The sequence below is a fragment of the Lontra canadensis genome, unplaced genomic scaffold, assembly GCF_010015895.1.
Source record: "Lontra canadensis isolate GAN:19392208 unplaced genomic scaffold, GSC_riverotter_1.0 scaffold8, whole genome shotgun sequence".
Classification (NCBI taxonomy): Eukaryota; Metazoa; Chordata; class Mammalia; order Carnivora; family Mustelidae; genus Lontra; species Lontra canadensis.
In genome coordinates, this window is record NW_022631002.1 from 17,764,614 (window position 1) to 17,779,032 (window position 14,419).

The 14,419-nt window shown below is 42.2% G+C and overlaps 1 protein-coding gene across 2 annotated transcripts in view; it reads left to right on the plus strand.

The window, feature by feature from the left end:
• The window catches only part of RANBP10 (RAN binding protein 10), a 65,374-nt gene that overhangs the window by 18,421 nt on the left and 32,534 nt on the right, over positions 1 to 14,419 (plus strand). The window contains exon 3 of one of the 2 annotated variants that reach the window (XM_032854174.1): positions 7,536 to 7,588. In XM_032854174.1, the coding sequence (XP_032710065.1) occupies positions 7,536 to 7,588 (53 nt within the window). Of the gene's footprint in view, positions 1 to 7,535; positions 7,589 to 13,327; positions 13,345 to 14,419 lie in introns of those variants that run through there. The other variant, XM_032854175.1, reaches the window with a different exon arrangement.

The following is a 14,419-nucleotide window of genomic DNA, read 5'->3' on the forward strand; positions in this document are numbered from 1 at the left end:
GGCAGTTGCATTGATACATATATTAATTTATTTATTGTAGTAAAACATACGTAACATAAAAATTTATCATTTGAATCATGAAATGCACAGTTCAGTGGCATTAAGTACATTCGCATTGTTGTTCAACCGCCACCGTCTAGCTCCAGAACTTTTCTCATCTTATGAATTTGACTATTCTAGATGCCTTGTATAAGTGGAATCAAGCCGAATTTGTCTTTTAAAAAAAGATTTGTTTGTTTGGCAGAGAGAGAGAGTGCATAAGCAGGGAGAGCAGCAGGCAGAGAGAGAGGGAGAAGCAGACACCCCGCTAAACAGGGAGCCCAGACATGGGGCTCAATCCCAGGACTCTGGGATCATGACCTGAGCTGAAGGCAGATGCTTAATCAACAGAGCCACCCAGGCACCCCCTTGTCCTTTTTTTCTTTTTTAACATTTTTTATTTGTTTTGCTCTGTTTTTAATTTGAGAGAAAGAGAGTGTGTAAGCACAAGCAGGGGGAAGGGCAAGCAGACTCCCCTGAGCAGGGGCCCCATGTTGGGCTCCATTCCAGGACACTGAGATCATGACCTGGCTGAAGTCAGACACTTAACCAGTTGAGCCACTCAGGTGCCCCCATAATTTGTCTTCTGTGTTGTATTATATATCAGAATTTCCTTCCCTTTTTTTTTTTTAAGTTATATTTATTTAAGTAATCTTTACACCCAATATAGGGCTTGAACTTACAACCCCAAGTTGCATGCCAACTGAGCCAGTCAGGTGCCCCATACTTTATGCCTTTTGAAGGCTCAGTAATACTCCATTGTGTATATGTGTCACATTCTGTTTGTCTGTTCATCCATTCAGCAGTAGACACTTGGATTGGTTTGCTTTCACCATTTGGCTGTTGTGAATAATGCTGCTATGAATATGAGTGTACAAATATCTGTTCAAGTGCCTCTTTTCAGTTCTTTTGGATATATACCCAGAAGTGGAATTGCTGGATTAAATGGTAATTTTTGTTTAAAAATTAAGCATTTTAAAAACAGTGTATGTCGCCTAGGTGGCTCAGTTGATTAAGCAACTGCCTTTGGCTCAGATCATGATCCTGGGATTGAGTTCCACATCGGGCTTCCTGCTCAGCAGGGAGTCTGCTTCTCCCTCCGACCTTCATCGTCTAATACTCTCTCTCTCTTATTCTCTCCCTCTCAAATAAATAAAATCTTGTTTTAAAAAGTGTAATTTTTAAAAGATTTTATTTGTTTATTTGAGAGAGAGAGAGAATGTGAACAGGGGAAGGGGCAGAGGGATAGGGAAAAAGAATCTCGGACAGACTCCTCGCTGAGCATGGAGGCCACTGCAGGGCTTGATTCATGACCCCAAGAACATGACCTGAGCTGAAATCAAGAGTTGGATGCTTAACCAGCTGAGCCACCCAGGTGCCCCAACATGGTTTATCTATTTTTTTTTTTTAAGATTTTATTTATTTGACAGAGAAAGACACAGTGAGAGAGAGAACAGAAGCAGAGGGAGTGGGAGAGGGATAAGCAGGCTCCCTGCTGAACAGGGAACCTGATGTGGGATTCCATCCCACGACCCTGGGATCATGACCTGAGCCGAAGGCAGACGCTTAACGACTGAGCCCTCCAGGCACCCCTAATTTTTTAAACTTAGAATTACCATATGCTTAACTGCTATACCGATTTCCATAGCTGTTGTACCATCAATGCACAAGTGTTCTAATCTTCATATCCTCACCAACACTTGTTATTTTCTGTTTTCTGTTTGTTTGTCCTTAAGTGTAGGAAGTTGTATCTCATTGTGTTTTTGATCTATATTTCCTCAGTGATTCGTGATGCTGAACATCTTTTTTTTTTTTTTAAGATTTTATTTATTTATTTGACAGGGACAGATCACAAGTAGGCAGAGAGGCAGGCAGAGAGAGAGAGAGAGGGAAGCAGGCTCCCTGCTGAGCAGAGCTCCTGATGCGGGACTCGATCCCAGGACCCCGAGATCATGACCTGAGCCGAAGGCAGCAGCTTAACCCACTGAGCCACCCAGGTGCCCGCTGCCCATTTTTAATAGATTTTCTCTTTGGGTTTTTTTTTCTCCTATACTGTGGGTTGCTTTTCACTGTGTTAATGGTGTTTGTTTGTTTTGAGATTTTATTTGTTATTTGACAGAGAAAGGGAGAAAGCACAAGCAGGGGGAGCAGCAGAAGGAGAGGGAGAAGCAGGCTACCCACCAAGCAGGGAGCCCAAAGTACGGTTCAATCCCAGGACCGTGGGATCATGACCTGAGCTGAAGGCAGACGCTTAACCATCTGAGCTGCCCAGATGCCCCTGATGGTGTCCTTTGAGATACAAAAGTTTAAGATTTTGATGTAGTTTACTTTTTTTTTTTTTGGTAAGATTTTACTTATTTATTTATTTGTCAGAGGGAGAGAGAGAGCATGCACAAGTGGGCAGAGTGGCAGGCAGAGGCGGAGAGAGAAGCAGGCTCCTCGCAGAGCAAGGAGCCCAATGCGGGACTCAATCCCAGGACCCTGGGATCATGGCCTGAGCCAAAGGCAGCGGCCTAACCAACTGAGCCACCCAGGCATCCCTACTTTTTTCTTTTGTTGCCTGTACTTTGGATTTAATATCCAAGAAATCGTTGCCAATTTCAATGTAAACCTTTTCTCCTGTGTTTTCTTCTAACAGCTTTACAGTTTTAGATCTTTGTTTATTTGATCTGTTTTAAGTTAATTTTGCGTATGGTGTATGGTAAGGGCCCAACTTCATTCTTATTCATGTGGATATCCAGTTGTCCCAGCACCAAGTGTTATTATTTTCTGCTTGAATGGTCTTAACATCTTTGTCAAAATCAGTTGACAACGTATGGGAAGGTATATTTCTGTGCTCTCTATTGTGTTACTGTGGTCTATATGTCTGTCTCTATGCCAGTACCAATACTGTTTTGATTATCACAGCTTTGTGGTAAGTTCTGAAGTCAGGAAGTGTGAGTCCTCCAACTTTTTTTCATCTTTTTCAAGATTGTTTTGGCTGTTCATTGTCCCTTGAGATTCCATATGGATAGCATTAAATCTGTGTATTGCACAGGGTAGTATTGGCATCATAACAATATTAAGTTTTCCAGTTGTGAACACAGATGTCTTTCCATTTATTTGTGTCTTCTTTAATTTCTTTCAGCAACATCTTACAGTTTTTAGTATACAAGTCTTGTTTCCTTGGTCAAGTTTATTCTCAAGTATTTTATTCTTTTTTTTTTTTTTTTTTTAAAGATTTATTTATTTTAGAGAGGGGAGGGGGGACAGAAGGAGAGAAAATCTCAAGCAGACTGATCACGGAACCCAATGCAGGACTAGATCTTATAATCCTAAGATCACAACCTGAGCTAAAACCAAGAGTTGGATGTCTCACTCCTGGGGTGCCACCCAAGCACCCTGGTATTTTATTTTATTTATTTATTTATTTTAAAAGATTTTATTTATTTATTTGACAGAGATCACAAGCAGGCAGAGAGACAGACAGAGAGAGAGGGGGAAGCAGGCCCCCCGCTGAGCAGAGAGCCCGATGTGGGGCTCAATCCCAGGACACTGGTATCATGACCCGAGCTGAAGGCAGAGGCTTTAACCCACTGAGCCACCCAGGTGCCCCTATTTTATTTTATTTTATTTTATTTTATTTTTTATTTTACTTCATTTTATTTCATCTTTAAGATATTATTTATTTATTTGAGAGAAAGAGAACGTGTGTTAGCATACCAGAAAGGGGTAGGTTCAGAGGGAGAGAGAAAAGCAGACTCCCCACCAAGTAGGGAGTCCAACACAGGGCTGATCCCAGGACCTCAGGATCATGACCTCAGCCAAAGGTGGGTGCTTAATTGACTGAATCACCCAGGTATGCCCCCCCCAGCACTTTAGTCTTTATAATGCTATTATAAATGGAATTATTTTAATTTCCTTTTTTTGTCATTCACTGTTAGTGTATAGTTAGTGTATAGAAAAACAATTACTTTTCAGGTGTTGATTTTGTATCCTTCATCTTTGCTGAATTTGATTATTCTGATAGCATTTTTGTGGAATCTTTAGGGTTTGCTACATATAGGATCATGTCATCTGTGGACAGAGATAGTTTTACCTATTCTTTTCCAATTCGGGTGCCTTTTATTTTTCTTGCCTAATTGCTTTGGCTAGAACTTTTAACACTGTCGAATAGAGTGGCAAACACAGGCATCTTTGTCTTGTTCCTGATCTGAGGAAAAGTTTTACAGTCTTTCACCATTGGGTATGATGTTAGTTATGGGCTTATCATATATGGCTTTTATTATGTTGAGATAGTTTTTGTTTATTCCTACTTTGTTGAGTGTGACTGAGATGTAACTTAACCTACCATACAATTCCCCAATTAAAGTGTTCAGTTCAGTGTTTTTCAGTATATTCACGGTGTCCTTACAGCTTTTTTACCCCTGCTTATCTCAGACTGATTGGAGAATAGTTTTCAAGTGGCTTGAAGACTTGAAGACTTGCTGGAAGGTATAAGGCTGTGTGTTTTTATTATTTTAGACATCAGACTTTTAGAAAAGACTTAATATCACCCATTGTTTGAAGAGTTGGGACTCATTTCTTTTGAACAGTGACTCAACTCCACCATCATATGATATGCAACTTAGGTTCCTGTGGAGTTGCTCCCTGTGTCATTGACATGGCACCCAAGTGTGGGTATAGGATCTCTGGGAGAGGATTCACAAGTTGACCCTAGGGTTTATGTAAAGGCTTGCAGGCCTGGTAAACACTATCCCACCTATGGGGTAGAGAGTTTATAGGTAGGTGTTGAGAGCTGGCTGCTGGATGTGGAAATGGCTTCCCCAGTGCAGAAACCTAAGCAACTTGTGTTTGAGTACATGTGCCTTAGTAGTTCCTTATTCCCATGGAAATTTATGGAATTAGACCCTTGTTGCTGGTGGCCAAGCTGGTTGACCTTCCCTATTTGTGTTAACCTTAAGTGGCTGAGGGTTATCCAGGAAAAATGTGCTCTAAACACAAACCCTCATTTTAGTGTCAGGAAACCTGTATGGCAGGAATGGGATCACATGTGATATTGGGCAGGGACTCAGGCCCTTCCAAACAGGGCAGGATGAGTGGGCTAACATCCAAGTCAGGGAAACCCCTGGCTATGTTGTACATGATTATTTAGACTGATGACTGCAGAGCAGTTAAGGTTGTTTGCTGCTTGGTCAGTCAAGGCATAAGAGAATGAAGACCAGGGGTGCCTGGGTGGCTCAGTGGGTTAAAGCCTCTTGCCTTCGGTTCAGGTCATGATCCCAGGGTCCTGGGATCGAACCCCGCATCAGGCTCTCTGCTCAGCAGGGAGCCTGCTTCCCTTCCTCTCTCTCTGCCTGCCTCTCTGCCTGCTTGTGATCTCTATCTGTCAAATAAATAAATAAATAAAATCTTGGGGCACCTGGGTGGCTCAGTTGGTTAAAGCCTCTGCCTTCGGCTCAGGTCATGATCTCAGGGTCCTGGGATCCAACCCCACATCGGGCTCTCTGCTCCGCGGGGAGCCTGCTTCCTCCTCACTCTTTGCCTGCCTCTCTGGCTACTTGTGATCTCTGTCTGTCGAATAGATAAATTAAAAAATCTTAAAAATAAATAAATAAATAAAATCTTTTAAAAAAAAAGAGAGAATGAAGACCAGCTTGTGGCAGCCTCTACCAAGTGAAGTAAGGAAGCTGATTATTTGGGCTGCTGTTTTTCTGGGGGAAAAGTACAGGTCTTAATCTAATAAGAATCCTGCCAGCAGGCTTACACTGATTCTGCCCCTGATGCTTCTTCAAGGTCCATTTTTGGCAGGAGGTCAGGCAGTTTGATAGTCTCAGTCCTTTGAACCTTGCAAGCCCCTCTTTGAAGTGCTGTTCCTTTCCCTTCCCTCCTCTTTCCCCTAACTCCTGCAGTCCAAGTTACCAGGGTCATGTGTTGGTTGGTGTCATCCTGGTTCCTGCCAGCATAATGGGGTAGCTGGTTTCAGAGGAAGATGTGTGGGTCAGAGCCTTCCTGCTGCTGCTCTCCCAAAACGCAGTGGCACAGCCAGCCAAAGAAGGGAAATGGGTGTTTGCTGTAGATGAAGGACTTGCAGAGACAGGAGCGCCATGTTGTGGGAACTCAGGTAGTGTTAGGAAACAGGTACGTAGGTGCATGGAGCATGTCGGGGAAAGAGTAATAATCCAAGATGGGGACATGTATGTGGAAGTGTTCCTTGCAGAATCATTTACAACAGGCAACAATTGGGATGTAAATGTGCAGCCACTTGGAAATGGTCGAAAGAAGGCAACCCTGTGTTAAAAAACATTTTTGTGTGGGGACGCCTGGGTGGCTCAGTTGGTTAAATGTCTGCCTTTGGCTCAGGTCATGATTCCAGGGTCCTGGAGTCAAGTCCTATGTCAGGGGGTTGGCTTCTCTCTCTCCCTCTACCTCTTCCCCTGGTTGCGCTCTCTCTCATGCTCTTTCTCTGTTCAAATAAATAAATAAAATCTTAAAAACTTTTTTTTATGTGTATGGTAAAATATACATCACATAAAGTTGACCATTTTCACTATCTTAAAGTATAAGTTCAGTGGCCTTAAGTACATTCGGTTTTTATGCAACCATAAAGTTATATCTCAGCCCTCTTGGTTGGTGTTTTTAGTATTCTGAGCTTCTCAACTACTGTTGGCACTCACAGATGGATAATATCAGGCATCATGTGTGGGTTTCTCCTGTTGTACTGTTAGAAGGTAATGAACTATTTCTCTTAGTTCTTGGGGAAATACCTCACTATTTCCTTGCACAGTACAAACAGACTAAAAAACTCTGTTCATTTCCTTTTCTGGCCTGCCTACTCATGAATGCCACTGAGACATCTTTGACCGAGGTGCACAGCATGGGCCCTGCTTTGCTGTGGATAACTTAGGTGTTTAGGTACCTGGGTGGGAGGAGTGGGGGTAGGGGGATCCTTAGGGCTTAAGGACACCCTGCCTCAACATTGGATGATCAGGGAGGCCAGTGGTGAGTGCATGTATTAGGTTACGTTAGTGAGTTTGGAGATACCCAGAGAAGAACCCTGGGGTCTTGATAATTCTATACAGACCCAACCTGGCTATATTTTTTCCATGTCTTGGTCCTTGCTGAATAGTGGCTTATCCCTGTGGGCTTGATCTTGCATCGTTCTGCCAAGCACTACCTAGGATTCAAATACTTACTTAGGTACTTCTCGAGGATAGATTCCACTGTGTTAGCTGGAGCCAGAAACCAAGGGACTGGAAACAGTGATTTCAGGAAACTTTCATCTGAAACTGAAGTTCCTGGTTACAGACACTACCTCTTGTTTCTCCAGCTACTTAAGACATTTAGATGATATTTTAGATTTTCATTAGAAAATCAAAATATGAAGGGTCTCCAAGAACTGTGTTAAGAGTGTTATATTCATTGCTTTTCTTGTTTTTCTTTTACCAAGAAATGTTTTAGAAGGGAGATGCGTAATCATTTGCTAACCAAATTTTTTTGTGTGTGATTTTTTGAAGGTACATGGGAATAGGACTCTCAGCTCAAGGCGTCAACATGAACAGACTTCCTGGTGAGTCACTGGTTAAGAGAATATTTGTTCTGCAATTTTGATCCATTCTGTGGTGAGAATCATGGTGGCAGCCAAGAGGTTGGAGACTATCTTACCTAAAGCCAAGTCACTGGGTGGAAAATCCTAAAACATGGCCATGGCTGGGATGGTATGGGCTTCCATTCCAAAAATTAATTGGAATTTGAACTGTTTGCGGTCAAAAACCAACCTGAGTTTACTCCTAGTGGAAATACGCCTTAGTAGCCCTCACTCCCATTGGCATTTGACCATCCTGGGACTCTGGCATATATGGAGAAGAAGGCTGCTGCCAACTCTGGCTTCTTTGTTACTTCATCATTGTTAAGAATCGGTCTTTAAGTGGCCTCCCATTTAGAACGTGGTCGAAGCAATTTTTTAATAAATATGAAGTGTGTGAGACTTGGGTTTGCAGTCAGTAACCTCAGATTTGTGGAATGCTCTGGGCCCTGCAGATGGTCCTCCGATACTACCCAGGCACCCTTTCAACCACTTGGGCTATGTACAGTTGAAGGTATAGAAACCTCCACCAGAAGATGGTCCGAAGTCCATCTGTTCCTTCAGTGGCCTAAGTGACATGGTGCAAGCTACCCTGGCATTGTCATGAAGGCAGGCAAAGTCTCTTGTGTCTCTGCCCTGGCTCTCTCTACTTTTTGTGCCCCAGACACCGAGAGAAGGCAGCTGGCTTTTTCCAAAGAGAGAGCAGCACTTAAATGTTACATCTTTTCCCATCTATGCTTAATGTAAGACACAGATATCTTTTTCTAATTGACCAATTTCAAGAACTTGAAATCTAGACTTGCTCAGGATTCAACTACTTGTCAGGAGTCTGAAATGTTTTGGCTTTGATCTCAGGGAAAACTGACCTTTAGTTATTAATCAGGATGTGTGTGGCATATTTGACTTCTTTGTGTAGCATGTGGCTGTAATCTCCCCCCCCACGCCCAAGATTTTATTTATTTATTTGAGAGAGAGAGAGAGAATGCCTGCAAGCAGGGAGAAGGGACAGAGGGGGAAGAAGAGGGACAAGGGGCTTGATCTCAAAACCCTGAGATCATGGAGCCAAACTCAAGAGTCAGTGGCTTACCCAACTGAACCACCCGGATGCCCCTTAATCTTTTTCTTATACCAAGTGTGCTCTTTGAACTTTTGCACTGCTTTGGTGGCAGTGAAGAAGAGGCTTATTATGTAGAAGTAACTGTTATAATCTGTTATTAACTATCACTTTAAGCAACCTTGAACATTGGTTAAATGAATTTTTGTTAATTCAGATTTTGTTAATCCAGAAAAGAATACTATGCAGCCATGAAAAGAATGAGGAGGTTCTTTAGGTACTGATTTAGAGTAATCTCTAGAGTGTATTGTTAAGTGGAAAATATAAGGCATAGAACAGTGTATGATGTGCTATGAAGTATATAAAAATTAAAAAGGCAAATTGAGCATATCTGTACCTGCTTATACATGCATTGAATATCTTTGGAAATCTATAGAAAAACTTGTAATATCAGCTATCCCTTGGGAAGTGACAGCGTGACTAGGGATAGGACTGGGAAAGAAATTTTTTATTTTCAAAATCTTCACATTTTCTTTCTTGTGAATATATTATTTGTTTAAAAAGTGTAGATAGAATTAAAAGAAGCAAACGCAGATGCCCTTGTATCAAGGAGTCCTCACATCTATCAGGTGGATTTGGAATACAGCCTTTAACCATGCACTAGGCTTGGTATTCCAAGTTTCACATGCTCATCCTTCTTTAGTAAGATCTGTTTTTTGCATTGCTCATTTGGTTTGAGATCCATGGAGTGGAGCAGATGAGGTGGGAGGGGGAGGTTCACGGTCTACCTGGGCTGACCTGAGTCTCTTTGAGATGGAGCCATGCGGAGCTGGCCACATCTGTTTGCCTCACTCATAAGATGGAGTTTTTGACCCCCTCTGCACCAGTTGGAGGCTAGCTGCTGGTCATGTGCCTTGATGTTGAGAATATAATATTGTGTGGAAATGCATTTGGGGCCCTTATGCAGTCAGACCCTGTCTAGGCCCAGGATGTGGGCCTATAGGAGAAGGGGCTTGGAGACAGTAGATGAGGTGTTGGTCCCCACACTAATGTATCCGGAGAGTTGGCGCCTTTTTTTATCCTGAGTGGTGTGTCTCTTGTTTGGCAGGAGAAAGGGGCCCCTTTGGGAATTACACCTATTTTCATTTCACTCTGGCTACCGGCTCTGAGGGCTTTTCTTCCTGTCATTTCTTTCTTTTTTTTTTTTAAATAAAGATTTTATTTATTTATTTATTTATTTGACAGAAATCACAAGTAGGCAGAGAGGCAGGCACAGAGAGAGGGGAAGCAGGCTCCCTGCTGAGCAGAGAGCCCAATGCGGGGCTCGATCCCAGGACCCTGGGACTATGACCTGAGCTGAAGGCAGAGGCTTTAACCCACTGAGCCACCCAGGCGCCCCCCCCCTTCCTGTCATTTTTGAAAATCTCCCTGATTATTCCTTAAGGTAGAAAGTAGGAATCAGGGGCGTCTAGGTGGCTCAGTTGTTAAGTATCTGCTTTCGGCTAGGGTCGTGGTCCCGGGGTCCTGGAATTGAGCCCCACATCGGGCTCCTTGCTTGATGGGAAGCCTGCTTCTGCCCCCGCTCCGCTCCCCACTTGTGGTCCCTCTCTTACTGTGTCTCTCTGTCAAATAAATAAGTAAAATCTTAAAAAAAAAAAAAAAAGTAGGAATCAGTTTGCAGCTAGATAGGGATTCTCCCTAGGAAGGATGGGTGCCTCTGGCTTTCCCAGGAGACAGGACTGGCTGAACGGCTGAAAAGACCTAGCACAAGACAGATGTAGGGGTAGAGGGAAGACGTTCCTCTTAGGAATGATGGTGGGCTTGTTTATCCCAATGCTGGATTTGGAAGATCAGAATCCCCTTTGGCACTTTTCATTTTCTGGGATTGCTTTCTTTGGTACGTGTACACACATATGCAGGGGGTGGGGGTAGTTAATGAGCATGCATTATCCAAAACTGAAAGGATCATCGTTCATAACAATTGGACCTGAAGCTACTAGCATGTATTCCACTGGGGACATGGGATGGAGGATGACAGCAGCTAAAGCCTTTCTGGCTGTTGCTTCTGATTTCCAAGAGACCCTTGGTTGTGATGAAGGCTATTGGGACTTTTAGGATATATGGTTGGTGGGAGGTGAGTGACGATGGTGGCCTAGGCTGGGTCTAGAATTTGAGACTTTGGTGTTAACTTCAGGTGAGATATTTGAGTGTTGATGTATCTTCTTGATAGATACTGTTGTGTCTGAGGGAGAGCGGTGGTTACTGTGGGTTTACAGGGGTGTTTTGGCCTGGTGTTGAGAGACATACAGGAGTTTGTCAGGTGGGTCTGTGTGGTGGTACAGTAAGGCCTGTGAGTAGATCTGTAAGTTGTCTTGTGTGATGGGATGCCTTCCTGGGGACAGTCAGAATAACCCAGTTGAAGGAAGAGTCTTATGTTCCATTCCGAGGGGCATGGACTTCTTTATTTAAGCAGTGGGGATTGCAGGAGTATTCTGAACATAGGCAAAATGTGATTAGATTTGCTAATAAGTAACTAGTTCAAGAGTGAACTGTTGTAGAAGAGACCTTCCAGAGGGGGTGGAGGCTAAGCTGGGCAGCCTGGGCAGTAAGAATCACAAGAGCTTAGGCGTGTGATGGAACTTCAGAAGGTGGTAGGTTTTGGTTAAAAAAAGGACTCCTTTCCTTATTCTGAAATACTTAACTGGAAGCATTTCATCATAAGTGGACAGTTATATTTATATGTGCCTTATGGGTGTATGTTGAGATAACTCAGTATTATCTTGTGTAGTTAAGAAGAATCCTGCTAGGTCATTGGGAGGAGTTTCTTATTTTCATGACCGTGTATGTAGATTACTTTTGATTTGTAAGTTTAAAAAAACTTGTCAGAGAATCTATCAGGGCCAGCTGGTCTTTTGGGGAGGACATTTTAAAGACTTTCCCTTCCTTTCTTGTTAGCTTGTTCAAGTAAGTTCATTCTTGTGGCATCACTTTCCGTATATTCTGCTTTGGCCATCTGATTCTCTTTATGGGAAAATGGCTCTGATTAATATTGTCAAAACCTAAAAAAGGGGGGGCTCCTTGCTGGCTCAGTTAGTAGAGCACTTGACTCTTTTTTAAAAAATATTTATTTATTTATTTATTTATTTGACAAGACAGAGATTACAAGTAGGCAGAGAGGCAGGCAGAGAGAGAGAGAGAGAGAGAGAGAGAGAGGAGGAAGCAGGCTCCCCACCAACTAGAGAGCCTGAAGCGGGGTTCGACCCTAGGACCCTGGGATCATGACCTGAGCCAAAGGCAGAGGCTTTAACCCACTGAGCCACCCAGGTGCCCCGAGCACATGACTCTTGATCTCGGGGTCATGAGTTCAAGCCTCATGTGGGGTGTAGAGATTACTTAAATAAATAAACTTTTTTTTAAAGATTTACTTATTTGAGAGAGAGAAGGAGAGTGCAGGGGGAAGGGCAGAAGGTGAGGAAATGGGAGAAAAATCTTAAACAAACTCTCTGCTGACCAGACCATAAGATTCACCCCTTTAAAGTATGCATTTCAGTGATTTTAATGTACTCACAGAGTTGTGCTACCATCACCTCTATCTAGTTCCAGAACATTTTCATCACCCCAAAGAGAAGCCCCATACCCATTAGCAGTCATTCTCTGATTCTCCTTCCCTGCAGCCCCTGGAAACCACTAATCTACTTTCTGTCTCCATGGATTTTCCTTTTTCTGGACATTTCATATCAGTGGAGTCATACAACAGGTGTTATATTTGCATACCGCTTCTTTCACTTAGCATAATGTTCTGAGCTTCATCTAAGTTGTAGTGTGTATTAGAACTTCGTTTCTTCTTATGGCCAAATAATATTCTATTATATGGGTATATCACATTTTGCTTACCCATGTGTCTGTTGGTGAGTATTTGGATTTTTTTTTTAAAGATTTTATTTATTTGACACAGAAGAGCGAGCGAGTGAGAGACAGAGAGCAAGCACAGGCAGGGGGAACGGCAGGTAGAGGAGAAGCAGGCTCTCTGCTGAGCAGGGAACCCAACGGAGGGCTTGATCCCTGGACTCTGGGATCATGACCTGAGTCAAAGGCAGATGCTTAACCCACTGAGCCTCCCAGGCACCCCTGTTTTCTTTTTTTAAATGAATATTTGGCTTGTTTCTACTTTTTGACTGTTATGATTTATGCTGTAAACATTTGTGTACAAGTTTTTGTGTGGACATATGTCTCGTTTCATTTGGTTGTATACCTAGGAGTGGAATTGCTGGGTCATGTGGTAACAACTTTTATTTAGGGTTTTGATCCATTTAATTTTTATGGTGTGAGGTAAGGATCCAACTTCATTCATTTGCCTGTGGCTGTCCAATTGTCCTAGCATCAGTTGTTGAAAAAACTATTCTTTCCTTACTGAATGATCTTGGTACCTGTGTTGAAAATAATTTGAGCCAAAGATGTATGGATTTTTTTTTTCTAGATTCTCAATTCTATTCCATTGATCTATATATTTGTCCTTGCCTATACCATACTGTCTTGATTACTGTTGCTTTGTAGTAAGTTTTGAAATCGGGAAGTGTGAGTCCTTGAACTTTTTTCTTCTTTTTCAGGATTGCTCTGACTCTTCCGGTTCCCTTGCAATTCCATATGAATTTTAGAATCAGCTTGTTAATTACTATAAAGAAATCAGGTGGGATTTTAATGGATTGCACTGAATCTGTAGATCAGTTTGGGAAGTATTGTCATCCTAATAATGTTAAATCTTCTGGTCCATGAATGTGAAATGTTTTTCCATTTGTTTAGATCTTCTTTAATTTTCTTCAGCAGGGGTGCCTGTGTGGCTCCAGTCATTAAGCGTCTGTCTTTGGCTCAGGTCATGATCCTAGGGTCCTGGGATCGAACCGTGTCCAGCTCCCTGCTCGGCGGGAAGCCTGCTTCTCCCTCTCCCACTCCCCTTTCTTGTGTTCCCTCTTTCGTTGTGTGTCTCTCTCTGTCAAAAATAAATAATATCTTTTAAAAAGAATAAAGATAGATGTTTATTGTTACATATTTTCTATAAGTACTACTTTATGCCTCACAATTTTTTTTTAAAGATTTTATTTATTTATTTGAGAGAAAGATAGTAAGGGAGCACATGTGGTGGGAGGGGCAGAGGGAGAGGGAGAAGCAGACTCCTTGCTGAGTAGGGAGCCCTATACAGCTCTATCTTAGGATACAGGGATCATGACCTGAGCCAAAGGCAGACGCTTAAGTGACTGAGCCACCCCTGTGCCCCTCACAAAAATTTTTTAAATTAATTTATTTGAGAGAAGAGAAAGAGAGTGCATGTGGGAGAAGGACAGAGGAAGAGAGAGTCTTAAGCAGACCTCATGGTGAGTGTGGAGCCTGACTTGGGGCTCAGTCTCGCAACCCTCAGATCATGACCTGAGCCAAAACCAAGAGACAGATGCTTAACCAACTATGCCACCCTAGTGCCCTCTCTTTTTATGAATCTGATATGCTGTTTTAGTTTGAGCTTTTCATTTTAAGACAGTTATAATAATATAATAAAATATATTTTAAATATATATAGTATCATATTTAAATATATATATTATATACATATATATTATATAATAAATATCTTTATTCTTGATTTTCTTCCTGACCGAGGTTGTATTCAAGACAATAGAATGCTTGAATAATTTTCACATGATCGGGCACTATTTATTTGTTTAATTGGCTGAACCTGACCTTTTTCCATCATGATCAGTAATATGATGTGG